The following is a 27,976-nucleotide window of genomic DNA, read 5'->3' as shown; positions in this document are numbered from 1 at the left end:
TGTGTGTGTGTCTGTCTAATTTTTTGTGTATTGAAAATTGTTTTTGAATTGTAGGTGTCTTCTGTTTATGAAGCAAGATGCACAGGAGAGAGAGGTTCTGAGGCAAAACCAAATGGCCTCCACAGGAAGATGTGTTCCAGCGCCAGCTCTGACACGGGTGACACAGGCTCCGAAGCCGGTGGAGAATGGGTGGGCCCCAGCACAGAGGAGCTCTTCTCCCGAACACATCTCTGACCCTGCAGAGTAGTACCAGTCATTGAAAACGCTGTGATGGGAAATTGCCTTCTGTGAGGCCTGTTAGTCTAAAGCAGCAACTTAGGTTTCTTCTTCGATCAACTGATCTGCATCAGTGATTACCTTTCTCTTCTTGCTTATTTTAGCGTTGGGAACGGCTGTCCTGTTGAAGATTTGTTTCCAAGCTGTTAAGTTCTTGCTCTCTGAAGTAGACTAGACTGTGCTGTCCAGTGAGGAATGGGTGTGCATGTGCTTGTCCTAGTGCGTCCGCTTCTGCATCGCAGCTGCAGGCCTCCCTCTGGCGGCAGTGTCGCCATCACCTTGTCAGCACTGTGGCAACAACTGCCACCGTCCAGAGACTCCAGCTCTGTTCTCTGAGCCAGGAGATCAGTCCTCCCCTGCAGTGGGTCAGGGCCTTGCTGAAGGAGGAGGGAAGCATGGTGACTCATCTGCAGGCTCATTTGGAAGATCTCATGGACATTGCTGTAGGAAAACAAGGGTGTGCTTTAGAGACTTACAGAATACTGTGCTCTCTCTTAGGATTCCCTAAAGTACCATGGAAGATACTGTGGCTTGTGACTTTCTTGCTAGCTGAAGAAGCCAAGGATTTGAGGCATGGGGTGGATGGGGTAAGTTCTGCTACTGTCGTGCATCCATAGAGGATGCTGCGAGGTGGTCTGAGCTGCCTCTCCAGCACTTAGTTAGGACCTTACCTGCAAATTATGTTCTGGTGATGACATTGAACTGAAGTCTCCAAATGAACTTAAAAACATCTGACAGACAGTGACCCCTAAGAAATCTTTGGCTGCTACAGCTAGCTGCTCTCGTGGCTGTGATGTAGTGTAGCTTGTATCTCATTTTGTGTTTGAGAGAATGTTCTGGGCAAGTTCTGCTTGCGGTGGGCTGGGGTGGGTAGAGGAATTTCCCACATACCTGTGTGATTGCTGTTCTGATCATTGCCTCATGTGACTCGGTGAAGCGGGCAGGAGGCGTGCCTCACACAGATGCATCTAAGTGTGTTCATCACCTCTTCGAGCTCTCTCCTGCAGCACTGCCACAGGCACCAGGAGGGCCAATTGTGCAAAGCCTGAACATCTAAAATTATTTTTCTCTTTTAATCAACTTGTTTTTAAAAACACCGTGTCTGTGACATGAAGTAGCCAAGAGGTCTGATTTAGCCAAGCTGGCCTCACCAGTAAGTGGGCGGCACTGGGTACATGGGTGGCTGCCTCTGAGGCCTTTTTGGAAGTACTTGAGTTTGTTGCCTGTTTCTCAGGAACACAGAAAATATCATGGAGGCTGTGCAGTCACCGCAGTTCTGTGCATCCTCACCATGGGAAGCCTGGCTTGCTGGAGGGGGCATCTTGCCACTTTAGGATTTGTTTTCATACAGCACATCTTCTGACACTTTACAGTGGCTTGTGTGTGCGCGTGTGTGCATGTGGAAGGTTTCATGTTGCTCTTATTTATTTACAGACATCAGATAAGTTTTATGTATTTTTTTTCTTCTGGAGCTTCCTAAAATTTGATTAACATCTGCACTGAAATATAACCTATCATCAAAAGCAAAAAGGATTGAAAGTTGTAAATTCCTAAAATCAATGCAGTCACAATTACCCTAGAAATTGTTGCTATGACCAAATGGATTTCATACTCAACCGTGAGCTTGAATGACCTGGACAGCTAGTGTTCATCTGGAAAGGGCTCCAGGTGGCAAAGACACCTAGCTCCTCCACCACAGGGGGTGCGGTGGGTCATCAAAGGCAAAGGGATGAATAGATTCTGTATTTGGTTTCTTTTTGTAGTTAAGTGGCTGAAGCTCAGAGGCTTTGGCACAGAATTGAAGTGTGGTTTTAGTTTCGTGAATGGATGATCACAAAAAAAGCATTAAAAAAAAGTTGGCAAACGCTGAAACGCACTGTGGTATGAAGCGCGTTGCATATTCGTAGCACTGAAGTATCAGCTCCATTCCTGGGCTGAGATTTTTTTCCGTGGTTGTATTGTTCTGATTTCACGTACACCAGAGTAACTGATTTTTTTTTGTTTTGTTTTGTTTTCTTGTGGAGTTAACACCAAATAAAAATTTCAAAAATGTTTGTTGTTTTTATTTATCAGTGAGTTTTTTAAGTGAAGAAGCAGCCTCTTCTTAACTGAGAAGAACAAGAGAAAGCCAGAACCCATCCTCCTGAGGGCAGTCATTCTCTCAGAGCAACTCCCCAGAGCTGGGAAAGAAAGTGTGTGGCCTGTTGGGCACCCAGCTGACCCACATCCCCAACAGTTGGGGGTGACCCTGTCCCTCCCTGTTAGACAAGTCTTCTCCATTGTGTTTTATTCTGGGAGGAGAAAATTGTCTTCACATGTTAATGTGAATGGTGTTCATTGTACACAGAAGTCAGCAAGATGACTCAGCGGGAAAAGGTGCTTACTGTACAATCTCAGAATCCACAGAAAGGTGGAAAGAAAGGACAGCCCTACAAAGTTGTCTTCTCACTTCTGAATGTGTGCTGTGCACTGCAGTCACAAATATATGTATGTATGTATATATACACAGTAATACATACCACTACTTTGAGGACCAGCCTCTAGCAACTCAAGGATTGGAGGACAGCCATGGAGCTGGCAGAGTAATTACTCAATTTGACCTTTCTCTCTGAAAGTTAAGTGAAGCTTAACTCTCTGGGACTGGCAAAAAAGGGCAAAACACACATACTCTTAGGACCTTTCTATCATCTTTTGTCTCTGTTCTCCTTTATTTTTCCTTTACAGCTTATATATCCCAACAAAATCGTTCAAGCAATATAAAAATTACAATATGGTTACATTCTACTTTTCAAGTGAATGATTATAATGAATACAGGTAAAAATATTTCCCTTACATATTTGAAAATTCTACATACTGTAGATGAAAAATTATCCCAAGAATCCACATATATTCATATCAAAGCAACTTGTTATATATTAACAGAGTGTGAGCAGGCAAGTAATTTTCCTCAGCCAATTCTTTTACTGGCAGGCTGCATTTTGCAGTTACAAAGGAAGGATCAGTTACTTTATTACTTATCTCCAAAGGTAATCTCATAAGGAATCTTAAAAGAATCACAAACATAAACTTTTATATGTGAAACACAGCTCTACTTTAAATCCTCAGAGTACATACCCATTTATCAGCAGTTTTTTATATCAGGAAGCTGAAGGAAGAAATGGGTACAAGTAATTAATCATCACCCTTGATCATAAACCCATCCTAGCAAGAAAGGTATGTCAGCACGCAGTAGCCAGGCTGTCATTGTTCTTGTTCCCTGAACTCAACAAATCTCTCAACTATGTGACTTTCTAAATTTCAGTTTGTTCCTCAAGGGTTTTCACCTCAAAACTATTAACAAAAACATTGTAACCTGACCTTAAGTCATTATTTAAAGCTTTGTTTTAGTTATGATGCACACCGAAACCCGTGAACACATCTCCCAACATTAAGATTAAAAGAACTTGAGCTAGCTGGGCTTCTGGCACTTAGTTGTTTTCCTTAATCATTATCTTAAGCCACAGAGTATATGGTTTCTCAAGAGAAACTAGCTGGGGGCTGGAGAGATGGCTCAGAGGTTAACAGCATTGCCTGCTCTTCCAAAGGTCCTGAGTTCAATTCCCAGCAACCACATGGTGGCTCACAACCATCTGTAATGGGGTCTGCAGGCACACATGCAGACAAAATATTGTATACATAATAAATATTTTTTTTTTAAAAAAAGAAACTAGCTGTGTGACATTTCTTTATTCTAATTTTCTGTCCCCTGCAGCCCCCACTTTATCAGGGGCGGGGGCAACACTATGTCTTGCTTTTACCTATATTAGTTTTCCCACTAAACCAACCTCTATCATAATCCATTACTTTATTTGTTAAAGACCCTCAGTCATCAACATCCTACTTAAACTAACACTACTATTATATAAAATCATTCCATCAGTTAAACAATATAGCTTAGGAAGAAATCATCTTTATGATGGCGCACAGATAAAAATGCCCGGTATACTGGGATATTTCTATTGAAATAATCACACTACATTAAAGGCAGTAGGGATCTCCCCGTGCCCATTCAACTACGCCAGATACCAGAGAAAAATGGCAGTGGCAAACACGTAAAGGCACCGGAACAGCAAGGGACATCCGGGGACCCAAGCCCTTGGGACCTTGCCTATCTGAAATTCATCCATCAGAGCTTTGCTTCCTGGTAGGCTGACCTCCCTGAAGTCAGTTACCACCCACTGCTCCTCTGACATGGCCATTGACAAATATACAAATACATGTATATACAATAACAGTAAACAAAAAGTCATTGTCTGAAGAAGTATGAAGGAAACCTCACAGGTTATGCATGTTCCTGTAGACACCTATCTACAGGTCTGTGTGCCCATGTGAGAACAGTAATGCTACAGACTGCCTAGCCTGCTCTGCAATTTGGGAATCCCTGTGTGTCTGCAGTCAGAGCTGAAACTTCACAGTGTGACCCACTGAAGATTGAACAGGCTCCTCACTGACTGATGTAGAAGGTTCCTTTTTGTTTCTTTGATCTTTGACAGGGTCTCCTGTAGCCCACACTGATCTTGAACTTCTTAGACCTGCCTTTACCTCTGAGTAGAGGCTTCATGGTTTCCCAACTCCTCCTCAGCCACCCTGCCACGATTTTATAAAGCCCCTGGCTTTATAGTGACCCCTTTGTGACCAACTTCGGGCACTGAACCACGCAGCTCTTCCTGGGCTTGGATGGGAAGGGTCTCTACTAAAGTGTCCTGAGTTGGGCCGGAGAGATGGCTCAGAGGTTAAGAGCACTGACTGCTCTTCCAGAGGTCCTGAGTTCAATTCCCAGCAACCACATGGTGGCTCACAGCCATCTAGAATGAGATCTGGTGCCTCTTCTGGCATGTTGTATACATAATAAATAAATAAATCTAAACTGTCCTGAGTCATGGCAACTGTGTCTTCCTCAGCATGCCTCAGGTGTGTGGTGGTTTGGGGGGTCAGCTAGGCATGATATCCTTCTGGGTGTCCAGCAGGCACACTCTGCAACATGGCTAAGCCCCTTTCCCTGTTGACTTGCAGCATAGATGTGTCCACTGACTATGCTGACTACCCGCTCCGCTTTTTTGTGGGGTTCTTTATAGACTGGCAGGCAAAGTACTTCACAGATGGCCCCACCTGCAAGAGCAGGGACAGTGCTGAGCAGCAACTAACCAGCCTTCACCTGCACCTGCCCTTGGGGGGTGTGACCATTCTGGCCCAGTGTTCAGAGAGCATGTGGCCACCGATGCTATTGTCTCTGACACTAAGCATTACCTGGTGGGTTCTAGACACGTGGTAAGTTGCCAGTTACAGCTCCCTGCAACCTGTTTCTGTCCAGGAGTCTGGGAACAGAAAGTAAGGTCCAGCTCTTGAAAGTTGCTCATCACATGCCTGCCCAGGTTGGCACTGCTGAAAGCACCAAGACCAGAAAGCCCTGCTGGCTCAGCACTGCCTTGCACTTCAGGCTCTTGAGCAGTTTCAGAGTAGTTGCCTCGTGGTCAGGCTGGTCACCAACTGCTTCAAGTGGCACCATTTGCACCAGCTAGTGTGGGAATCGGTGTTCCAGGCATAAGCACACCATGTAGCCAAGAAGACTAAGGCGTGATGAGGCTACTAGGTGCTTACTCAAGGTCTTGTACCTGGTCATTTCAATGCTGGACTCTATAGCGTCTGTACATTTGACAAGCCAAAGCTGCTTCATTCCAGTTTATACAGTGTGTGAGGGGATCGGCCAGTTTCTGCAGGCAGCCCTTTTCTGATTCCCGTAAGTGTTCCTGCCTATTTACGAGGATGTTGTCCCTAAGAGTCTGGTTCAGTCACCCCAAGCTGCATGTTTGTGTGAGCCCAGTGTTGTATCCACAGGTCTAGTAGTCTCGTCAGGCTTAAACCAGTCCATTCACACTACACAGCAAATCACAAAGATTACCGAGATAGTGCTGCATCAGAGGACTGTACCAAGTTCCTATGGGCTGCTGGTTCTTTGAGAGGAAACTGCTCATAACAGAACTGTGGAGGGCAAATTGTCACATGAGTGGGCAGCAGGAGGGACTCACAGACACCTGCACTGCCTTGTTTTCTCTGGTAACAATCTTTCCAGGGTACTTCTGAGGTCTGTAACTTCAAACCACCTGAAGAGCTATGCCCTCAGTCTCTACAGAGCCCACAAAGCTGACGGGTCAGCCCCTACAGAGGTTATGTAGCAATGATGACAGGCCATACATAGTGGCTCCTCTGGTTGTCCCTGATTCTGAGTGGTGACTGGGCTGGAAGGTGGGGGGAGGGGGGGTTAAGGTAACAGGAAGTATGCACAGCAGAGCCAGGATGAGGAGCTCAGAACACCATGCCACTATGGAGAGTGAATGGCACAGCCTGGTACCTGTACCACCATCCAGGTACCACTTTGAGCCCCAGGGATGGGGAAGGCCTTATATCCCCACAGGCCCTTTGACACATGGAGACAATGTCCCCTTCCAGAGTGTCTTGAAGGTTATTTGAGAGGCACTTAACAAAGCCTCCAAGGCTATTGATCTTCAGGACAAGCCAAAGACCAGGAGCCAATGTCATAGGGTGCTCCAGCCATTCTGCTGTGATGTCACCAGGAATGGCATGATGGGAAAGCCCTGCCCTATTAGCCCCCACCCCTGCCACTTGCAACAGAAGCTTCCCCTTACCTTGGCAGGGTCTACAGGATCCCAAGCACTCCTTGCCCTTCTTACACTCCTTCATCCCAGGGGTCAGCAATGTTCCTTTCCTGTACCCCATGTTCTCACCAGTGCCCCACTTAGCATGTACAACTTGGAGCCTTCCATTGTTCCCCAAGTTCTGATACTGGGGATCTGAGGTGGCTTACTAGAGTCGCAAGCACAGGGCTATATCCCCATACCAGAAAACTCCAAGCTGGAAAGTGTTCCACCATTGCCAGCAAGGAACTGGGGTGTAGGTCACCGGTAAGGGCTCAGAGAACCTTGCTTGTGCAGTGAACACAGGCTGTGAACTCAAGGATACCATCCCAGGATTACTATTTGCTGAGAAAATGCAGAAAGGACAGTGCTGACTGGCTGCGTGATAAATGAGGTGCCTCCCCCCTCTGCTGAGATGGTGAGGTTAAGAGAATCTGGACCCTGCCACAACCCCAGTCTGAAGAGCTGGTAGAGTAGACCCTCCTGTGGAGTGAGTAGGCAGGCCCTCTTGGTAAGGGTCTGATGACTCTCTGTGACTGGACTTGGGATCTGGTTCCTTGTGGTTACTGATGCCAAACCACCATGAGATTCTACAACAAGCTGCAAACCGATGATAACCACCAGCTGCTTGCGCACTCAGACCTCAGGGCACCCTGATGTGTCTCTGGTCATGTTCACTCTCCCCAAGTTTTCCTGCAGCAGGATAGCGAGTGGAGTGCCAACCACTGGGAAGAGCAGGGGTGCCAATGAGATGGGGATGGTGCAGCGGGCACACTCTGGAGCTGATCTCAGTGCCTCCCACCTCATCCTTGCAGCTTTTACCTACTGGGAGCACTCATCACTGCCTTATTGATGTGGTTCCCTGAGGTCTGGAATTTCTCAGAATTCAGTCTTGGAGTCCTGGATGTTTCTGGCTGCAGTGAGGGAAAGAAAGAAGAAAAGAGTAGGAGTGACCAGCTCATGAAGTGCTTTTGCATTCTCTCACAGTCCTCATGTTGAGTAGGGAATCTTAGCTCAGGTGGGGGAGGAAGGAAATGCCTACAAAAGTTCCAGCAGATTCTTTGTTGTGCACTAGCCAATTCCTCAGGCTCTGTGAAGGCAACAACTGGGGGGAGAGAAGCTGTTGTATCCTCATATCATGGGGGGATATGAGAGAATTAATGGGGAAAATGTATACCCCGCATTCAGGCCCACAGGACTTAGCCACCCAGTCCACCAGACAAGTGTCCTGCATGTTGTGTCCTGGGCAGCTGCTGGTTTCACAGGTCCTGAGGGATTAGTTTTAAGAGTTTATAGCCTCTCTATACCTCCACTCTGCTCTGTTTGCTTCTTGAGTGGTTGAGATGCAGTCGCTCAGCTTTTTGCTCCAGCTGCCTGCTGCTGTGTCTCCCCACTCCTACCCCAACCCCCTGCCATTATGGGTTTCTAGAACCATAAGCTGAACTTGTCCTTACATTGCTTTTGGTCCTGGTGTTTATAAGAGCAATAGAAAAGTAACTGATGCCACCCTGTCTCCAGAGAGAGAAGGAGAGGGTGAGAAGGAGGGAGACAGCTGAAAGCTGAATAGCAAGAGGATCCCATGAGCAAACCTTCTTGGGCAACTTAGCAAAACAGAGTATTAAAAATAAAAAATATTGGGACCAGAGAGAGATCTCAGAGATCAAGAGTCCTTGCTATTCTTCCAGACGACCCAAGTTCAGTTCTCAACTCCCACATCAGGTGACTCACAATCATCTGAAACTGCAGCTCTCGGATATCTGACCCTCTGGCTTCCTGGGGGCACCTGCACTCACATGAGCAAAACCACACATACACACATAGTTAAAAATAATAAAACATTTTTTAAAATACAAAAATATTTTAAAAATAATAATAATAAAGGGTTCAGGCCTAGTCTCCAGAACCAAAAAAGAAAAGAGAAGAGGGGAAGAAAAAAAAGAAGAGTGAGGAGGAAGAGCAGGAGAAAGGAGGAGAAGGGTGACTGGGATCTCAGAAGACAAAGGACTGCCCATGTCCTTAGATACGCTGACAGTGTTTGTTGGGATTGTCCTTCGGAACTGTGTGGAAGAAGCAGAAACGTTTACTGGGAACTGGTAGCTCCTGAGATGTGTTCAGGAAGAGTTCAGGCAAAATGAAAACGTGTAACCTTCAGAGGTGAGCAGAGCTCTATTCTGACCTGACTTCTTTGCCTCAGCTCTACACACAGGTCCTCCCATTGCTGCTTCACTAGCTGGGACAGTGTCACCTTAAGTAATGGATAGGCTCCCCAAAGAATCTTGGTACCCGAGCTTGCCAGTCACTGCCATAGGGATCATGCACAGCATGGGCATCTAAGAGGGAGATTCAAAGACATTGAGGTGAAGAGAGGGTTGAGGAGGTAGAATACTCAGTTGAAACACTGATGAGCGTCCCAGGGTGGACGGGCCATTGTGGGTCAGAAGCACTACCTGTGGAAGGTTGCTGGCAGCAGCTCTGCACTGTGCTTCCTGTGGCCTGAGGCTTGCCTGGCTAATTGGTAATATAGTTCTTTCAAGACATTGTGGGTAAGGTCCCCTCCTTCACACTCTCTTGACTTGATTTCTTTAGTATTAACAAAGAAATTTCATTTTTATTGATAACTTTTCCATCTGTGTTTCTCCCTCCTATTTCCAATGTGAGGCATCAGAAAATGGGGCGGTGATAAAGGCGTGTGTTGTCTGGCTTGGCAGCAGCACTCTTACCCACAGAACCATTACGTCAGCCCTGAAAAGAACCGGCCTGTGAATAGAGGGCCTGGGCCTTGGGATGACCCTAACATCGGTGAAGGTCCCACAGGTTGGCTCTGGACTCAGCATGGGCCCACCTCTCTGGCTGTATGACCTTGTACAAGGTGGTGACCTCCGTGTCACAATAGTCTGTTTACTAGAGCAGTGCTAACACCTGCTGGTGGTAAGTGGGAAGCCAAGCCAATGGCTTTCTGGTGTCTCCAGGCCCTGCAGAGGACAGCCATGCCCTTCAGTAATCACTGCCGTGGGCAGCTGAGCAGTATCCAGTTGGCACACGCGCTGACGATGGCTGACGATGGCTCTTTCTGGAAGCTGGACCGAGGGATGGGAGAGGGATGTTATGAGGGAGCCTCAGTGTGTTTCTCTCCTCTTGGGGTGAATGTGCAGCTTCAGGCTGAAAAGCAGAAGCTGGCATTAATCGGTAACCCTGGTACCAGGCAGGAGCTTCCAACAGTGCCAGTCCTGGGGGTTACCAGCCTCTTCTCTTATTTTCAGGACTCTGAGAAGAAGACCAAGAGAATGGCTCTTTCTCTTACCTTCCTGCACCTAGGCCAGACTGTGCTTGGCATTAGGTCTACCTTCTCTGGTCCCCCTTAGGGTAAGGTTAGTTTTTGTTTATTGGATCTCAAGAGGGCTAGGTCCCCTGGGTTTTGGGTGTCTGGAAGTGAGACTTCATAGCTGAAGGAAGAGATCCTCCATTATTTTACTTTACTCTTTCCACAGATAGAGGCAAGGAGACACAATAGAGAAGCTACTGTTTGAGGGCCTGGGACAGCTAGTACAGCCTGGAGGATAGGAAAGGGACATCCTGGGAGAAAGCCAGAGGCCAGGACTTGATGCCCTAGGTGTGGCTTTTGGGTACGTATCTTCCCATGTTTGGGAGGTTTTGTTTTTTGAGTCAGGGTTTCTTTGTGTATTCCTGGCTATGTTGGAACTCTGTGTAGACCAGACTGGCCTTAAACTCAGAGACCACCTGCCTCTCCCTCCTCTGAGTCCTGGGATTAAAGGCATTCACCACCTCTGCCTGACCACCTGTTCTGGAGTTTAAAAGAGGAGGAGGATGTGGTCACTTGGTGAATATTTCTGACTGAAGCCACTTGGGGGGGCACACAGGGAGGTACACTGGTACACAGACCCCATAGTAATAACTGGATCTGCCATGTCTAAGCCTTCACCCCTCAAGAGTGTCAAAGGCAGGGGCTGGTGGGGAGATGGGCCAGGCTGTATGAACAGGGCTGGCTGAGGCTGGGGTGGAGATGCTTTAGGGGTGCAATGAACCTTAGTTATCTAGGGTCATAGGAAAGGCCACAGTTGGGGGCCCAGGAAACATTCTGGAGGCCATGGGGTGGCTGGACTTGGAGTAGAAGCTTCTTGGAGATGGGCTGTTCTCTAGGTCTGGCTGTCCTCCTCCCTGATACTATTGGGACATAAACACAAGGAAGGCCTTCCAGAAGACTGGCTACTATCCCACCGTGTTCCTCAGGCTGGCTGTTCTTTACCCTTCCAAGACATGACCTCCAGAGCTCCATTTTCCATTAAAACAAGGCCAAAGTAGGGCACAGTGACACATGCCTATAAACTCAGCACTCAGAAGGCTGAAGTAAGAAGGTGGCAAGTTCTAGTCCAGCCTGGGTTACTCAGGAAGAACCTGTCTCAAAACACAGAAGTCATTTGCCCTTCTCTTGTGCCCCAGGTAAGCATGCAACCCTGAGGGCAACGTGGCCAGTGCTGCCAAGAGGTTCTGAGAGTGGAGAGCAGAGAGGAGCCCAGGCCCTTGCTCATTCTCTTATCTCCAGTATTAAATACAGTGCCTGGCACAGAGGTGAACGGGAGGGAGGAAAGCAGTGGCAGTAGTCAGGGAGGGAGGTCAGTTGGCTTCAGCTGGCTCAGGCCTGAGACCTAAGAGTTGGAGGAGTTGAAGTCTGATCTTTCCCTAAAGATGAGGGGCAGCATCCATGGAAAGAGGAGGCAAGAAGAACCTCAAGAACATTTGCACCCCAATTCTCTTTCTACAGGATGGAGCCAGTTGTGGGTATGTATAGGCAGGGTGGATCTGGGATATTGGCAGGTAAAACATCTGGAGTGTGTTGGAGAGGTTTGAGGTTGAGGTGGGGGAGGAAGGGGAGAGGTTGGAATAGGTAGGTAGGGCAGATAGAGGGTCATGAAGAATGGCAGCACCCACTGACCACATCCTCTGAGTGATGTCAAGCCACACCCCCAAACTGAGACAGGAGAGGCCTCCCTTCTAAAAGAGAAAGCAGAGGTTCAGAGAGTCTGAGTAACTTGTCCAACATCACACACACAATTCCAGAGCTGGGATTCCTGCCTAGGACATGACAGGCATCTGCTCAGCCAGGCACTGCCCACCAACTACCAAAGCCTGTTTGCTTTCTGGGAGCCTCTGAATCCCAGGACCCTGCTTTCAGGCATCCTTAGGTGGAGGGTTCCCCACGGAGCCTTGGTTTCCTGCCTGGGAGTCAGAAGGAGGCTCCACATACACCAGGTGCCAGGTAGAGCAGGCAGAGGGCCTTTGGGGGTACCCTTCCGGACAGGAGGTAGGTGGTGGGACAGCCAGGGCTGGTTTTCTGAGAGTGTCAGCACCTGGTGACAACCTGCACAAATCATTTAAGGAGACAGGACCCGGGGAGGAGGGAGGTTGGGGAGGTATGAGCAGGTGCAAGGGAGCCCTGTGTATCCCTGTGAATCTGGAGGGTGTGTGGGGTGATTTGGACTGGCGAACAAAGCCTAGGGGGTGGTGATGGGAGCTGGGCCTTTGTCTCCTCCCACCCCTTTACTTCCATGGTGTTCCACATGAGACCTGCTTCCTGCACACATCTAAATTGGGCTTTACTCTCAATGCTTGGCAGCAGCAGGCAACTGGGTGATGCTTTTAAAAACAAAGCTGTTTGGAAAATTCCATTTCGGTGTGCTGTGGCACAGAGCCCCATTCTTAGCTAGAGTCTTGAGCCTGCAGGCTTACAGCATGGCTACTGCTTAGGAAACACTGAGCTGGGCCACAGGCAATCTGCACAGGCGTCTCTCTCCCTGATCCCTGACCTGCCCCAGGCCATGAGGTAAGGCTTTAGGGGCACCCATTCCTTCTGTTGTGACTTATTCTTCTGTCAATTCCTTGGGATGCACAGGAGATGACTGACCTTGGGTTATGAGCCAGGTTTGCCTGGATCAAGGCTCTTAAATGACTTGTGAGCACCACTGCCCTTCTGGGATGACTGAGTGTGGAGTCTCATAGCCCAGCAGTCCCTCTGATGGTCCTCAATCCCAATGGCAGCTAGTGCTCTTAGGCTTATAGGAATGAAAGCTTCTTGGGTAGGTGTTTTCCTGTTCCTATAATGCGCACAAGGCTGGGCTTACTTAGCTCAAGGCTCTGGTGTGATGGGCTGAGTGCTTCATTCTCATGGCCCCTGGTGGCTGTGTGAGACATAAACACTGCTTCCTGGTGAACCAGCACACGTCATGGGGAAGTTTAAAGGTTACAACACATGAGCAGACCAAGACACTCAGATGTGGCCAGGCACACAGTCTGCTGTTTTTTTCTTCTCCCTCATGCTTGGAACTGGACTCAGGTCACTGAGCTGTCCCCCAGGCTCTTTCTGTCTTCTCTCATCCCTAGGGATAGTGTGTGTGTCCATAGCCTTTGGTCATAGCCAGCCTCAGTCTTTAAAACCCTTTCTCTGTACTGCATTCAGATTTGTAAAAAAATCTGGCCTGGGCTTTGTCGGTGTTACATTGTTACACATGGGCACTGAGAATTCTCAAAGCACACTGACAAACATTTGACAGTTATACAGGGGTCAAACCATCACCTCGGACACCTATCATGCCTCTGGATTGGTGGCCAAGTCCTGCCAATTAACTGCTTTGAAATACGCAGTTGGAGCAGGAGTGGCAGGCACTCCTGTAACCACAGTACTGGGGGCAGAGGCAGGGGAATCAGTTCAAAGTCATCTTTTCTAGGTAGCAACTTTGAGGCCAGACTAAGGTCCGTGAGACCCTGACATTTAAAAAAATTTACTGTTATCAGCAGTAAACTGTTACCAGCTGTGGTGACCCTACTGTAGTGTCACAGACCATTTGAGACTATGCCTCCTCATCGGTTACATCACTGAAGAGTGTCTTGGTGGCTGTGGATGTCACTTCACTTAGTAAATCTTCCTGTATTGTGGGGCAGCTGCCCTGTCCATCTTTATTGTAAGTGACACTATGGTGAGGTCTTGTTACAGTAGAACCTGAGTTTGCAGGTGATAAGGGATATTGTCAAGATTTCCCCTTTAAAGATGTCATCAAACTGAAGGGATTCACAGACATAAATCTCTCTTCGTGGTCTTTGATGGGGCTGCACTGGGTTTTGCCTCCAAATCTCTTGCAGGCCAGGAACTGGTAACCACAATAGTTTTTTTAAAAAAAGCATGGTGGTACGTACCTTTAATCTAGCACTCGGGCAGACAGATTCCCTGAGTTCAAGGCCAGCCTGGTCTACAGAACCTGATCTACAAAGCAAGTTCCAGGGCAGCCAGGACTACCAAATCAAACAAACAAACAAACAAACAAACAAACAAAAAGTCTAGTTGATAGATAGGCCTTGGTGTCAGAGTCCGAGTCCCCCTGGTTGCAGTAGATACGGTGGGTGGCAGTGGCCCCTCTGGCTGCCTACAGCTGTTTGGATGGCACTCTCGGCCGGCCTCAAGATGCTGACCACCCGCACCTTAGCAATTCTGCCTCTTTCTTTTTTCTTGAACAATTCTAAGAACCAACCAGAGAAATCCAAATTCCAAGCAGTGTGTCCTCAAAATGGGAACTGTGGTCTCCATGGTGAAGGAGGTAACACTCCCAAAAGAGTGGAGAGGGAAAGGGTTGGGTTTTAGAAAGGTTCCAAGGGTCCTCAGACTGAAGAAGCTGTAGAGGGCCAGCAGAGTCCCAGTGTGGCATGTGAACGTGCTGTTCCTGTACCCATGCCATGGCAGGAGTCAGTGGTGTGGGAAGCAGCCTGGGACAGGGCAGGACATGGGAACAGTGACATAGAGCTGTGACACCTAGGGGCTGAGCGGCTTCCCCTCCTATCCCTGTCTTCCCCTGTAAGATGTGGGACATTGAGGTGAGCTTGGTAGGTTGTGGAGATGAACCTCTGTCACAGAAGTGAGGAGCTAGCCAATGCAGGGATGACTCCAGGTAAAGACAGGTGCGGGTGTGACTCATTCCTCCAGCTCAGGCATTGGTGGATTCATGGGGTTTGGGGGTTATGATTCAGGAAATGAGATCTCTGTATCTCTGAAAGGGAGGTTAGAGGGTCCTAACAAGTTTTTTTTTTTTTTTTTTGCCTGCCACCCATCACCTGACTGAGGGTTCTCCATCCTTCTTACAGGACCTGCTCTCTCCCTGAGAAGTCAGAGGGTTGCCCTCCCAGAGCTTCATCTGACTAGATAACCATTTTCCTTATAAGAGGTTATGGCCACAAATTACAGAAAGCTGCATCTGTCTGTCCCAGGATCCCCATGAAAGCAGTTGTGGGCTGTGTGTCCTGGATATATAGCAGGTACACAGAGATGGTTTCTATGGATACTGGAAATCCTGAGGCATTTCTGCTCCTCCAAGGAGATAATCAACAGGACACATGGAAGTCATCCCTGATAAGGTTTCTTCCCCCCGAGGCTGGTTGGTCAGCACTTCTTATATTCTTATAACAATATTATATTGTTAGGGGTGGGTGAGATGGTTCTAGAATGGTTTCAAGAATGCTGAAACCTGATAAAATGAGATAATTTCCCTTCATATATGCACACTGATTCATCTATTCTGAGCTGTCCAATCCTTGAAACAGTATGGGAAAGGGAGAGGCTATGTGCTTCAGAGTTGGAGGGAGGGAGGGGATGGGGACAGAATCTGAGGCATTAGCCAGCTAGAGTCTCTGAGGAGCTGATATTTCTGCCCACAAATGAGAGGTTTACAGCTATCGAAGAAAGCTGGACCTGGAAACCTATAGCAGAGCCAGCAGGGGAAGAGGTGGAATGAATTCCCCAGGGTAGTTCTGCTGCAGTTGCTCAGAGGGCTGTCAGATTGACAGAGTGGTATTCTCTGCATCTGAGAGCTGGACATGCCAGGTTCTTGGGTGTGGGTGTATGGCTGAAAGTGATCGCACACCTTAATGCCATTGTCTGTTGTTTTTATTTCAGACTCAAGTTACAATGAGGCTTTATCTAGACCACTTCTGGGCACTGATGACAAAAGGTAAGCCATAGGTCAAATCAAAGGGATCGGAAGTGATGATGGTTTCCAGGGAGACACTTTAGTTCTGGCACCAGGCTGGTGAAGGTGAGGTGAAGTCAGAGGGTACCAGCTGCAAAACCTGTGTACCACAAAGAGTTTCTGGCTCTGGAAACAGGGCAGTGGTGCCTTGTCACTACAAGGTTTTCAACTCTGAAACCCAGCGCTAGGGTTGGGAGGTGAGGAGTCATGAGGACGCCTGTGCAAGTAGACATACTAATTCAATGTGAGTTGGGTCTGAGGCAGGTCTTTGCTTTCCAGCTGGTGTTTAAATCCAGCCGTGAGGCACCAACAGGTGTAATGGAAACCCGGCATTGTTCTCACTTAAAACTGCCAGCAACTTAAGCGCCTTTAACATTTCTATATGCACCAAACACCGAGGGTTGCCTTGGAGCTCTCACAGCTCTCTGCATGCCACAAAAAGATGGTCCATTCAGCCTCCACCTTCCTGTCATCATAAGTGGGAGCTAAGAGTAATTACAGTCATGATCCAGGAAGGAAAGTGAAGCCAGAGGTCTATCAAGGCTTTCAAATAGCCTATGGGTACCGCTGGGCTCTAAGAATGGCAAGAGTCTGAAGTCCCACAGCCCAGCAGTCCCTCTGATGGTCCTCAATCCCAATGGCAGCTAGTGCTCTTAGGCTTATAGGAATGAAAACTTCTTGGGTAGGTGTTTTCCTGTTCCTATAATGCGCACAAGGCTGGGCTTACTTAGCTCAAGGCTCTGGTGTGATGGGCTGAGTGCTTCATTCTCATGGCCCCTGGTGGCTGTGTGAGACATAAACACTGCTTCCTGGTGAACCAGCACACGTCATGGGGAAGTTTAAAGGTTACAACACATGAGCAGACCAAGACACTCAGATGTGGCCAGGCACACAGTCTGCTGTCCTTCTCCTTCATGCTTAGAACTGGACTCAGGCCACTGAGCTGTCCCCCAGGCTCTTTCTGTCTTCTCTCATCCCTAGGGATAGTGTGTGTGTCTATAGCCTTTGGTCAAAGCCAGCCCTGGCTTGAAAAGTGCGTTCTCTGCCCTGCATTCATATTTGTGAAAATATTTAAAGACGTTTGAGAGAGTTGTACAGGGGTTGAACCATCACCTCATGTTTTGAAATAAATGTGCAATTAAAGCAGGAACGGTGGGATATTCCTGTGATCCAAACACTGGGTTGGTAGAGGCAGGAGGATCAGAAGTTCAAAGTCATCTTTTTCTAGGTTGCAACTCTGAGGCTAGCATGAACTAAGAACTGTAACCAAGACAAATGAATTTCCTCCTGCGTGCCTCCAGGTGTCTCCCAGGGCAGGACATTACTCTTCCTATAAGCCTGTGATGATTCAAACTTTCCCACAGACTGAGCTGTAGTCAGGTGTGTGTTTATTTCTGCTAATTCCTTGGACGCTGACAACCCCAAGAATAAACTTAAGTAATTTTGAATCCCCTCAGTATGAATCCAACAATCAAGTCTCTACAGTATTCCAAGTTCAAGAAACGATAAGCTCAGATGAGTTTAGGAAGCGAAATGAGGTTCAGTGACCTGGAGGGGAGACATCCTCTGCAGACACCTGGCTTAATTCTTCTCTGCGCTAGCTGACTTCTACCTTCTGAATTAGATTTGTTCATAGATTGTATTTCTGTAGTTTTTGCTACTAAAAAGAAGAAAAGATCTGTACATAAAACCGGGAATGGTGGCACACACCTTTAATCCTAGCACTCAAGAGGCAGTATAGTGAGGCCCCTTCTAGTTCCCAAACGAGCCCATCACACACACAACTTTCAGAATACACTAATGAGCCCTGAACATCACCTCCCGAGGACTGGCCTGCTGGGCTTTGGGTATTAAAGTATTAAAGTGAAGACACAAGTTTGGGACTACAGCGTTGGGGACTAAGTGCAATGAGTTGGTGATCAGAAATACCCCTGCCACAGATGAAGAGGCTAAAGCTGTGCCGGTAGGGCATTCCGAGGTCACAGTTGTACCCAGCGTTTAGTGTACCCCTACACACTCCAGTGGGCCTCGAGGAAAGTTCTCCTAGCTGCTGGACAGGGGCACTCTATCGATGCGCTCTGCCGCTCGGCTTCCCATGCCTGGCCCGGCCCCGTGCCTTCTTCCCCCTCCCTCTACTTCCCACTTCCAAGATGGCTGCGGGCGGAGCTGACCAGGTAAGGGGCCCGGGCAGGGCTTCTGTGGTGCCAGGGTGGACACTGTGACCATCTCAGGGCTTCCCTCGCATCTCCGATTGGGCCTGGGGGCCGAAAAAGGTCGGGGACACAACTCGCGAAGCCCAGGGCTGACGCTCGGGCAGGCCGGAGGAGCGGCGACAGTGAGCGTCGATCTCAAAGCTCCGCGGAGGCGCGGCGGGAGGGGGACGGGAGGCCGGGCGGAAGAGCGATGGAGGACTGGTGGGGGCGTGGCTAGGGAGCGTGAGGGTGTGGCTAGGGAGCGTGGGGGCGTGGCAGTAGGCCGTCCCCCGAGTAGGGCTAGTCCGGGTGGACTGCGGGGGTACGGAAGAGCGGAGGGCGTGGCTCGTGAGCTGGGGGGCGTGTCTATGGGGCACGGGGCGTGGCCGTACTCCTTAGGCCCTGCAAACGGGGGTTTGGAATTGGGTGTCTGAGGCTCCGAGGTGGAGCTGTGGAGGGCTGATGGGGGCGTGTCTATGGAGCGCGGGGCGGGGCGGGGGCGGGGCCTGCCGCCAGCTGCTCCTCGCCGGGGGCGGCGGGCAAGCACCTGCTGCAGCGGGTAGTCGGCAGCGTCCAGCTTCCTAGCCCGGCAGGTTGCGGGCCCCACGGGGGGCCTGGACTGCGGGTGACGGGCCCGAAGATGGCGTTGGAGCTGCTGTAGCTCGGGTACAGAGGGCCTCTGCGGGGTCGGGTTGAGAGCTTGAGGAGGGTGGCGATAGGCGCTGCCACCTGCTGCTAGCAGCGCTGGCTCGGCGGGGCGGCCTGGAGCGGCCAGGCACCTGACAGGGCGGGCGGGCGGGCTGGTGTCCGGCTGGTGTGCGACTGCCCTCGGCCAGAGCCTGACGTGACGTGCGCCTTTCCCTCAACTTGGTGAAAAGTTTTCTCCTTAGATGCAGTGCTGCGAGGCACAGGGGAGTCTGCTCCGCACGCCCCGAACCAGACCCCTGTCCTGTTCAGCTCTCTCTCCCTGGTCCTCCTCAGACCCCTGTGGTATTTTGACCTCTGTCCTCCTCACACCCCTCTCTTCAGGTCCTAGGCCTGCTGAGACCCCTGACCTGTTCGGATTCGGTCCTAGACCCCTGGTGTGTCTCGGATCTCCTTCCTGCTCAGACCCCTTTTTTCAGATGTGAGGCTGCAACGGGCTCATCTGACTTGTGCGGGGCCGTGGGGTGTGGAAGAGGCTGCTCTGAGCCAGAATCCTCCTCAGACCCCTGGCCTGTTCAGACCTCTGTTCTCTTCTGTTCTTCCTCCTCAGCCCTTTGTAGTGTGTTCATATCTTCTTCCTCCTCATACTGAGTTCTCCTCAGACTGCCAAACCCACTCTTTCGTCTCCCCTCTTAGGCCTCCTTACCCTGGTACCTGAGCAGAAGGTCATCCAGGTAGGAAACTTCAGACTCCACTCTCCTCCGACTCCTTTTCCCTGGGCCATGTCTTTAGATCTTCCACTCTTGGGCTATAGAACCCGTTTTCTCTCTAGAGACCCTCAGTATTGGGCAGATTGGTAGGCTAGAGGCGACCAATGCTCCTAACCCCTACTCAGGATCTTGTCACCCCTACGGGGGCTTGGCTAGCTTTCTAGAGGGTGCTAGCCAGCACAGGCTGCTGATGGAACCCCAGGGAGATTGGGAATGTCAGAGATACCTCCTGACCAGGTCTAGGGAAACTCAAAACTGCCTCTGTCTTGAAGTGGCAAAGATGATGGGATCTTTGTCTCTCAGGTGGAATTAGAAGTTTTGCTCTGGAAGGTTCTGTATGTACTGTTAGAGTTTGTCACTTCTGGAAGCTGTGGCTATCCTATGATTTTATGTCAGCTGGTTGTGGAGGGAGTCCTGGTGTTTGGGGGTAGTAGTCCCCCTGTCCCCAGCACTCTCTTCTGCAAGAGGTTAGCACCTTGGCAGCTTCTTTGGAGGATGGGTTGCTTGTGGCTGTTGGCAGCTCTGCTAAAGGGACTGGGCTAGCCTTTGTAGCAGTCTTGACACACTTCTGGGCCAGTGCCAAACCGAGTCTCAGGTTTGGTACTGTTTCTCCCCTCCCCCAGCTCTTTCGCTGCTTGCTTTGTTGTCTTGGTTTGACCCATTGAGATCTGAGCTCCATGATCCTAGCAAGCCCCAACTGTAATGAGAACCTGATGTATACCTGCTGATTAGGGTTATCAGGTGCACCCTTCCGGAACATTAAGGAGAGGAGGTGTGACTATGGGACATGAGGTGAGAGAGACAGAGGTGGGGTGTAGACTGAGGCTGGTTTATCAAAGACAAGGCTCTGCTCACGCTGGTGTACTCAGTGGCCCCAGCAGGCCCTGGTGTGTATTTGTTTAGCACCTTTTAAAGCATGAGTTAGGCTTGCTTTCTTTGGGGGCAGCAGAGTTTTGGGTCTCTGCCCTCAGCCCATCTCCTCACATTCAGCATCTCTTGACTCCTGGGGATCTGTGTTTCTTTAACACCTTCAGTTAGCCTTGACTCTTGTTATGCAGAGAGTGAGTTCCCTCCTCTACCAGGACCAGTTCTCTCCTTGTGTAAGCCTCTCTAACAGTGAGGAGGACATAGCTTCTGGGAGCATTGCCTTAAAATCTGACTCCCTATGGGTTAGAGACCCTTAACTTCATATTCCAAGCCTTAGCATGGAGCATATTTGCCACAAGATATGGGGTCCTGAGACCTTGGAGAGGATTTTTCAGAGTAGATATTTATACATAAAAGAGTTTAGGGATTTGAGTAATATTTAATCTCCTGATTTTTGCTTTAGAGTTGGATATAAAGAAAGTGTCTTGGGTCAGGAATATTGAGACTGTTGAGCTGGAAAGTTCTCAGGAGTAAATCAGTTTGCCTAATTTTTTTTTTTTTTTTTTTTTTTTTTTTGGTTTTTCGAGACAGGGTTTCTCTGTGGTTTTGGAGCCTGTCCTGGAACTAGCTCTTGTATACCAGGCTGGTCTCGAACTCACAGAGATCCGCCTGCCTCTGCCTCCCAAGTGCTGGGATTAAAGGCGTGCGCCACCACCACCCGGCCTAATTTCATTTTTTTTTCCTTGGGAAAATTGAAGCCCAGAGTTCAGTCAGTGCCACATAGCATGTGTGAGGAGAAAAGCTGCACAGCCAGGCCCTGTGTACACAGGGTGACTGACTGTCTGGGCTCCCCCCACTCTGTGTGTGTGTGTGTGTGTGTGTGTATGTCGGATACTCTGGAACTCAAGTAGACAGTTGTGAGCTGCCATGTAGGTGTTGGGAATTGAACGCTGGTCTTTTGGAAGAGTAGCCAGTTCTCTTAATTACTGATCTATCTCTCCAGCCCCATGTCTGGGCTTTCTAATGCAAAGATGTTAAAATAGTGAACCTGAGTTGGCTGTCCATCTCTGCCAAAAAGAATACTAGTCAAGATCTTCTAAGGCTTAGCTCATGCCAGGCATGGTTCTAAAGGCATTATTTGGCTTTCTTCCCCTAATCTAGTTAATTGTGTGGTAAGGTAGAAGCCGGTATCAACTTAATTTTGCAGTGAACCTGAGGCACATGAAGTTAAATTAATTCAGAGTCACACTTGGCCAATAGAGGAGCTGGTGGTTGAATCCAGGTGATCTACTCCAGAGTCTGTATCTCCTCTCACATTACTTACTTTAAAGCCTTCTTGTAAAATTACATTCATTTACTTATTTGTATGTATGTGTGTCTGTCTGGTGTGTGTGTATGTCTGTGTAGGTCCAAGGACAACTTTTAAGTCAATTTTCTCTTACTTGTGGGTGCTGTGGATTGAACTCAGGTCATTAGACTTGGCAGCAAGCACCTTAATCAACTGATCCATCTCTCTGACTCTAAAAAAAAAAAAATTAAAAATTTTTATTATTGTTGTGTTTGATGTGATATGAGTGGTTGAACATGCTGAAGCTGTATGTGTATGTGCAGGTTGGAGGACAACTTTTAGGTCCAGTTTGCTCTTTCTACCATTATGAGGGTTCTAAGGATGGAATTCAGGTTGCCAGGCATGTGCAGCAAGGGCCTTTACCCATTGAACCATCGTGCTAGTCCTATTTTTATTTTATTTAATTAATAAATTAATTAATTTTGAGACAGGGTTTCTCTGTGTAACAGTTCTAGCTGTCCTGGAACTAGCTCTTGTAGACCAGGCTAGCCTGGAACTCACAGAGATCCATCTGCCTCTGCCTCCCAAGTGCTGGGATTAAAGGTGTGTGCCTCCACTGCCCAGCTTTTGTGGGTCTTGTTTTAAAATGTTTTTTGGGCTGGAGATATGTCTCAGCACTTATAAGCACTTGTTGCTCTTGTAGAGGGTCCAGGTTCAATTCCCAACACCCACATGGCAGCTCACAACCACCTATGTAACTCCAGTTCCAGGGGATCGAGTATCCTCTTCTGACCCCAGTAAGCACCGAGCACACACCTGGACCATAGACATACATGGAAGCAAAATACTCATGCACATAAAATAATTTTTAAGCCAGGCAGTGGTGGCACACGCCTTTAATCCCAGCACTTGGGAGGCAGAGGCAGGTGGATCTCTGTGAGTTTGAGGCCAGCCTGGTCTACAAGTGCTAGTTCCAGGATAGGCTCCAAAGCTACAGAGAAACCCTGTCTTGAAAAATAAAAACAAAAAAAAAATTTTAAAGTCTATTTCTATTGAAATCTACATATAAAATGGTAAAAGTTGTTAAGCGTTCACTTTACTGTTTATCACAAAGCTGAGGACTTGTATTCTTAAGTATTCTTAAGTATTCTATTTCTATTGAAATCTACATATAAAATGGTAAAAGTTGTTAAGCGTTCACTTTACTGTTTATCACAAAGCTGAGGACTTGTATTCTTAAGTATTTCAGCGGGCCATGTGAGGAGCTCCGATGTTTTACTTTGCCTGAATCAGTTTCTTTTGTGCAACTTTGAGCAAATTGCTTTGCTTCTCTTCATTTCAGTGTCTATGGTATACTTAGCATATTTGTGACTAGGTCATGTCACAAATGTACAGCACATGGTGAATGCTCAGAGTGGTCTCTTCTATTAAGAACTAAACACAGCTTTACTCTCAGTACTCTGGAGGCAGTGACAGGCGGATCTCTGTGCATTTGAGGCCAGCTTAGTCTACTTAGTGAGCTCCAGACCAGTCAGGGGTACATAGTAAAAGAAACCCCTTCCCCCAGACAAACAAAGAATTAAAGATTTTAAATTATGTTGTATTTATGAAGTGGTCTGTATATCTTCCTGATCCTTTCGTAGCTCACAAAGTGTCTGTTTAGTCATTAAATGTAGCTGAAACATTTGGGAGAGGAAGGAACACTCCATACATTCCGTGTCCTTAATTTAAAGTATCTCATTTAGGCCTTTAAATCATAGCACCCATGACCAGTGTAAGTTATGTGTCTGTTCTTTGGAACTTTGAGGGAGCCTTGAGGACCCTCAACAATTTAATGCCACAAGCTTTGAAGCCTGGTGTGCTGAAATTTGCCTGGATGAAACTACCCAGAATGTGGGAACTTAAGGTAAGCTGCCATTCACCTTCCAGAAGTATGTGTGAGTTTAAGAAATTGTTTTAGAATTGTTTTTGCTCACCGAAATAACCCATCTAAAAAGAAAGGACTTTTATAATTGGTTTCCATTTTGCTCAGTGGCAGCGCGAAGAGTGAGCAGTATTCCAAGGGGTTGCTCCCACTCCTTTTTTCTTTCTTTCTTTTCTGTCTTTTTTTTTTTTTTAATTTTAATTTTTTTTTTCCAGAGACAAGGTTTCTTTGTATAGCTTTAGAAGCCTGTCCTGGAACTAGCTCTTGTAGACCAGGCTGGCCTCAAACTCACAGAGCTCCTCCTGCCTCTGCCTCCCAAATACTGGGATTAAAGGTGTGCGCCACCACCGCATAGCTACATGCTGTTTTCTTATCTCTGGCCCTTAGTCTTGAGCTGAGGTTGGCAAGTGCATCGGTAGATGAGTGTGAAGGTGGAGCACCTGGCAAGCTCTAGGCTCCTGCTAGGTAGCTGCTCCTATACACTGGTAATGCCCTGGTACTTGAGACCTAGGACTGTCCTAGTCCCTTTGTCTTTCCTGCCAGTCAGGACTTAAAGACTCTCCGCCTTAGTTCCTGTGGAGCTCTCTGCAGTGCAGGGGAATTCACACAAGTGTACCACTTTTATCTGTGGGTCTCCTTGGGGTTAGATTTTATTTCTAGTCTTTCCTGAGCTGAAGTTTGTCTTGAACACCTGTGTTCTGGGCTGAGATGCAGTCTGGTGGAACCATTGCTTCTGTGAGGAAGCTAAAGACCTCATCAGAACTCACATTGTGAAACACGGGGGACCCCTAGAAGCTTTCTCAAGAATGTTGTGGGTACCAGATACAGAAGACTTGGTGGGGCCTGTTCAGCTTAGACCAGAGCCTGATCTGCATTAAATGGTAGTTTTATGGTGCTGTGCAGGTGGAAGATATTACAGGTTTGATCTGGCTCCCCTGTACTGTTTTATGTGACCCCAGGCATGACCAAGTAGAAACAAGCCATGGGTGCTTTGCCCTTAGAATAAGGACCTGGAAATCAGGTAGAGCTGCACCGAGGGGAGGCATGGCAGCTAAGGGGTATTGTCCTGTCCTTCCACGGTCAGAGAGAAAAGCAGTATTCACTTAGTGGTGGTGCCAGTAAGCCCCTTTCTCCAGGAACATCCAGAGAGGAGCTGGGTCAGGAAGGCCTGCTTGGGTCCATATCCTTTTGTTGGGACGGTCCCCAGGAATGGTGCTAGGACCTGTTTGTTCTGTCCTCTCTGAGGACAAATGAAATCATTTTGTCTGGACTGCAGAAATTGGTGAAGACTCTGGTTATGTTCTAAGTCCTGGATTTTGCGGAGGAGGGAATCAATTGGTTGCTTCCGGATTAGACTTTCTCACTAGCCCTGTTCATGTCACTGGTAGAGTCTCTTTTCTTTGTCACTTGTCTTACACTAAGAGCTGCCCTATGGGGTGACAGTTGGGCTGTTCCAGACCCTCAGGCAGTTTCCTCTTTGCTTCCTGCAGAGTACATGATGCTCACGTGATCTTCCAATGAGGGTTAAAAACAGCCTTCCTCTTATGCCTGCTTCATATCTTTGTGTGTTTTCTCTAGTCCGGAAAGTGGTGACTAATCACATTCGCCCTGCGTTTTGTGCCTCCCCTGGCAGTGTCTTCTTCCTCTCTAGCTGGACTCAGCTGGTGCCTGAGTCTGCCCAGGCTAGAGAGGCTGCTGCAGGCAGATTGTGTTGCTCTGACGTTACATGGAGATGTCAGAAAATGAACGTAGAGAGGGACATTGTTTCCTTTTCTTGACTTTCTGGATCATGGTTTCCACTGGCAGAGCTGCATGTAATCTGTTGTACTGGATGGGTTGCCCAGTTGCTGGTGTCTGGTATGTGCATGTTACTGGGACTCAGTGGGATTTTCCTACTTGTATTTATTTGCTTCTGCTAAGTGCTTCTTAGAAGAATATAACCCAGATTTCAGTTGAATGTGCACGAATGGGACCGTCCTGGAAACCTTCCCACTTGAGGACTTGACTGTTAGTAATTAATTCAGCACATACTTTTTAAAACCCTTAATCCATGGTAGGCATTTGGCCAGACGCTGAAATCCAGAAATGAGAACTGTTCCTGCTCTGAAGTCTGGGATCTGGTGGCAAGAAACAGGAAAATAGTTGTAGAATCCCGTTATTTTAGGTGTGGTGTGGCAGAAGAGCATAGAAAGAGCTCTACAGCTTGTGGGAGGCTGTGCCAAGGGAGGAGGTGGCTGGTGGGAGCTCCCTGTGCCACAATCCCTAGCTGGATTCCAAAGCCCTTGATGACCTTGCTGGCCAGGAGTTCTTTGCTCCCTACAGTGGCCCCAGTCGGGTTACATGTTGAAAGGTGGGGAAGACAGATAATAGGAGGGCCTTTGAGTCTGCTTAGTGTGGGGAATTCCGGCTCAGCCTCTGTTTAGAAGGCATGTGACTAGGAGCCAGGCCACCTGCTTTAGGCCAGCTTCCAAAGTTCACCTACAGCCTTGTCTCAAAAGCATGTGCCTTGTTTGTGCAACCTTCTCCTTATTGCGGCACTGGCAGAAGGTGGGAGGCCTGGAGAGTGGCTTCTGGTTTTATGGCATTGGTAGCACCAGGTGGAAGGGCTCAAGGACCAGGTGGCTTTGGCCCTTTGCAGAAGTTGGTTCTAGAGAATTGTCTTCATTAGGGTTACTATTGCTGTGACAAAACATCATGACCAAAAAACAAATTAGAGAAGAAAGGGTTTATTTGGCTTACATTTTCATGTTGCTGTTTATCATTAAAGGAATTCAGGACAGGAACTCAAACAGGTCAGGACCTGGAGACAGGAGCTGATGCAGAAGCCATGAAGGAGTACTGCTTATTGGCCTGCTTTCCAGGACCACCAGTCTAGGGATGACATCACCCACAATGATAGGTTCCTCCTTCATCAATCAGTAATTAAGAAAATGCCTTACAGCTTTTTTTTTTTCAAGATGAAATTTTTCTGTAGCTTTGGAGCCTACCCTAGAACTAGTCTGTAGACAAGGTTGGCCTCGAACTCCCAGCAATCCACCTGTTTCTGCCTCCCAAGTGCTGGGATTAAAAATGTGCACCACCCTTGCCCGGCAAAATGCCTTACATCTTAGGGAGGCATTTTCTCATTTAAGATTTCCTCCTTCCAGATAACTCTCATTTGTGTGTCAAGTTGACATAAGACCAGTCAGCACAAGTATGTTGCAAGCTGGAGCACACTCTTTCCCCTTTAGGCTTATTTCCTCAAAGACTGACACCCTGTTCCTGAGGCTTAATGAATCACCAGAGGTTTCAGAGTTCATCTGGCCTTTCTCTAGAAGAAGTCCCAGGGACAGGGAACACCATGACTCTGGGCTCGCAACACTACTTCTTTCTTCTCCACTTCTTGACAAGGTTTGGAGGAGGGTCCTTGGAATCAGTTTTATGAATGAGATGCCGCTGTCTTATTTCTCACCCACAGACACAAACACCTTATATTTGCCCAGGTACAGACTTCTGTGCACTCTAGGAGCAGAAGCTCTTGTTAACAGTTGAACTGCATCTTTTGCAGGAACTTTGGCCAGATGTGGCTAGGAAACAAGGAAATGGGGGAGGGGGCACCTGTGAGGTCAGGTGTCCTGCTTCACCACACCTTCTTGTTTATTTTGTCTTTGGACCAGCCTGTAGTATAGTATTGCCATGGTTCATTGCTGGGGAGGCAGGAAGTTGAGACTCAAAAAGGTTAAGCACTCTCCTGAGGACACCTCAGCTGGTAAGCCGCAGAGCCAGAATTTCAGCTGTGCATGTAAAGATTTCCTCTTCTGACCAAGGCTTTGTGCCAGTTTGATCTGTTGGAGGCTGATGGTGTTTTGATATCTAGTAACCTTTGCCTTTGTCAAAGATTAGCTCTTAACTATGTGATAAAATGTTTCTTACTGTGTTCTTGCTTTAGTTTAAAAAAGTTCAACTTTCAATTTGTGTATATATGTGAGTCTTCTTTCTTGACATAACAGTTGGTCAGGTTTCCCCACAGCAGGAACACAGAGATGGTAGAAGTGATGTTCTTGAGGGCCACGTGGCTGCTGGACTCAGGGTGGACTTTTGCAGTGAGCCATGAAAATTAAAAGGTGTTCAACACCTGCTGAAGTGATGCCCAGATCCTAGTAGAGAATAAACTGAGTTTTTGTCTGTATGGTTTAAAAACTGATTTTCAACCCTTATATAATTTTGTTTCTGTAACAAACTAAATTTGCCTTTTTTTTCTTGTGATGTACATTGTGGTTCTAACTTGTAAGAAAAATGGGTTATCAGTCAGTACA

At 48.0% G+C, this 27,976-nt stretch overlaps 2 protein-coding genes across 3 annotated transcripts in view; both read left to right on the top strand.

Moving 5' to 3' along the window:
* Nucleotides 1–2,328, top strand: part of Kiaa0232 (KIAA0232 ortholog) — a 61,144-nt gene extending 58,816 nt beyond the window's left edge. The window contains exon 9 of one of the 2 annotated variants that reach the window (XM_057771469.1): nt 55–2,328. In XM_057771469.1, the coding sequence (XP_057627452.1) occupies nt 55–234 (180 nt within the window). In that variant the 3' untranslated portion in view covers nt 235–2,328. The remainder of the gene's footprint in view (nt 1–54) is intronic. The other variant, XM_057771470.1, reaches the window with a different exon arrangement.
* Nucleotides 2,329–15,958: 13,630 nt separating this feature from the next.
* Tbc1d14 (TBC1 domain family member 14) overlaps nt 15,959–27,976 on the top strand; it is a 111,515-nt gene continuing 99,497 nt past the window's right edge. The window contains exon 1 of the mRNA XM_057771808.1: nt 15,959–15,977. Coding sequence (XP_057627791.1) covers nt 15,968–15,977 — 10 coding nt within the window. The 5' untranslated portion in view covers nt 15,959–15,967. The remainder of the gene's footprint in view (nt 15,978–27,976) is intronic.

Source organism: Chionomys nivalis, chromosome 6 (assembly GCF_950005125.1).
Source record: "Chionomys nivalis chromosome 6, mChiNiv1.1, whole genome shotgun sequence".
Classification (NCBI taxonomy): domain Eukaryota; kingdom Metazoa; phylum Chordata; class Mammalia; order Rodentia; family Cricetidae; genus Chionomys; species Chionomys nivalis.
The sequence above is the reverse complement of the archived record's forward strand: the minus strand, read 5'-3'. Positions and strand labels throughout refer to the sequence as shown.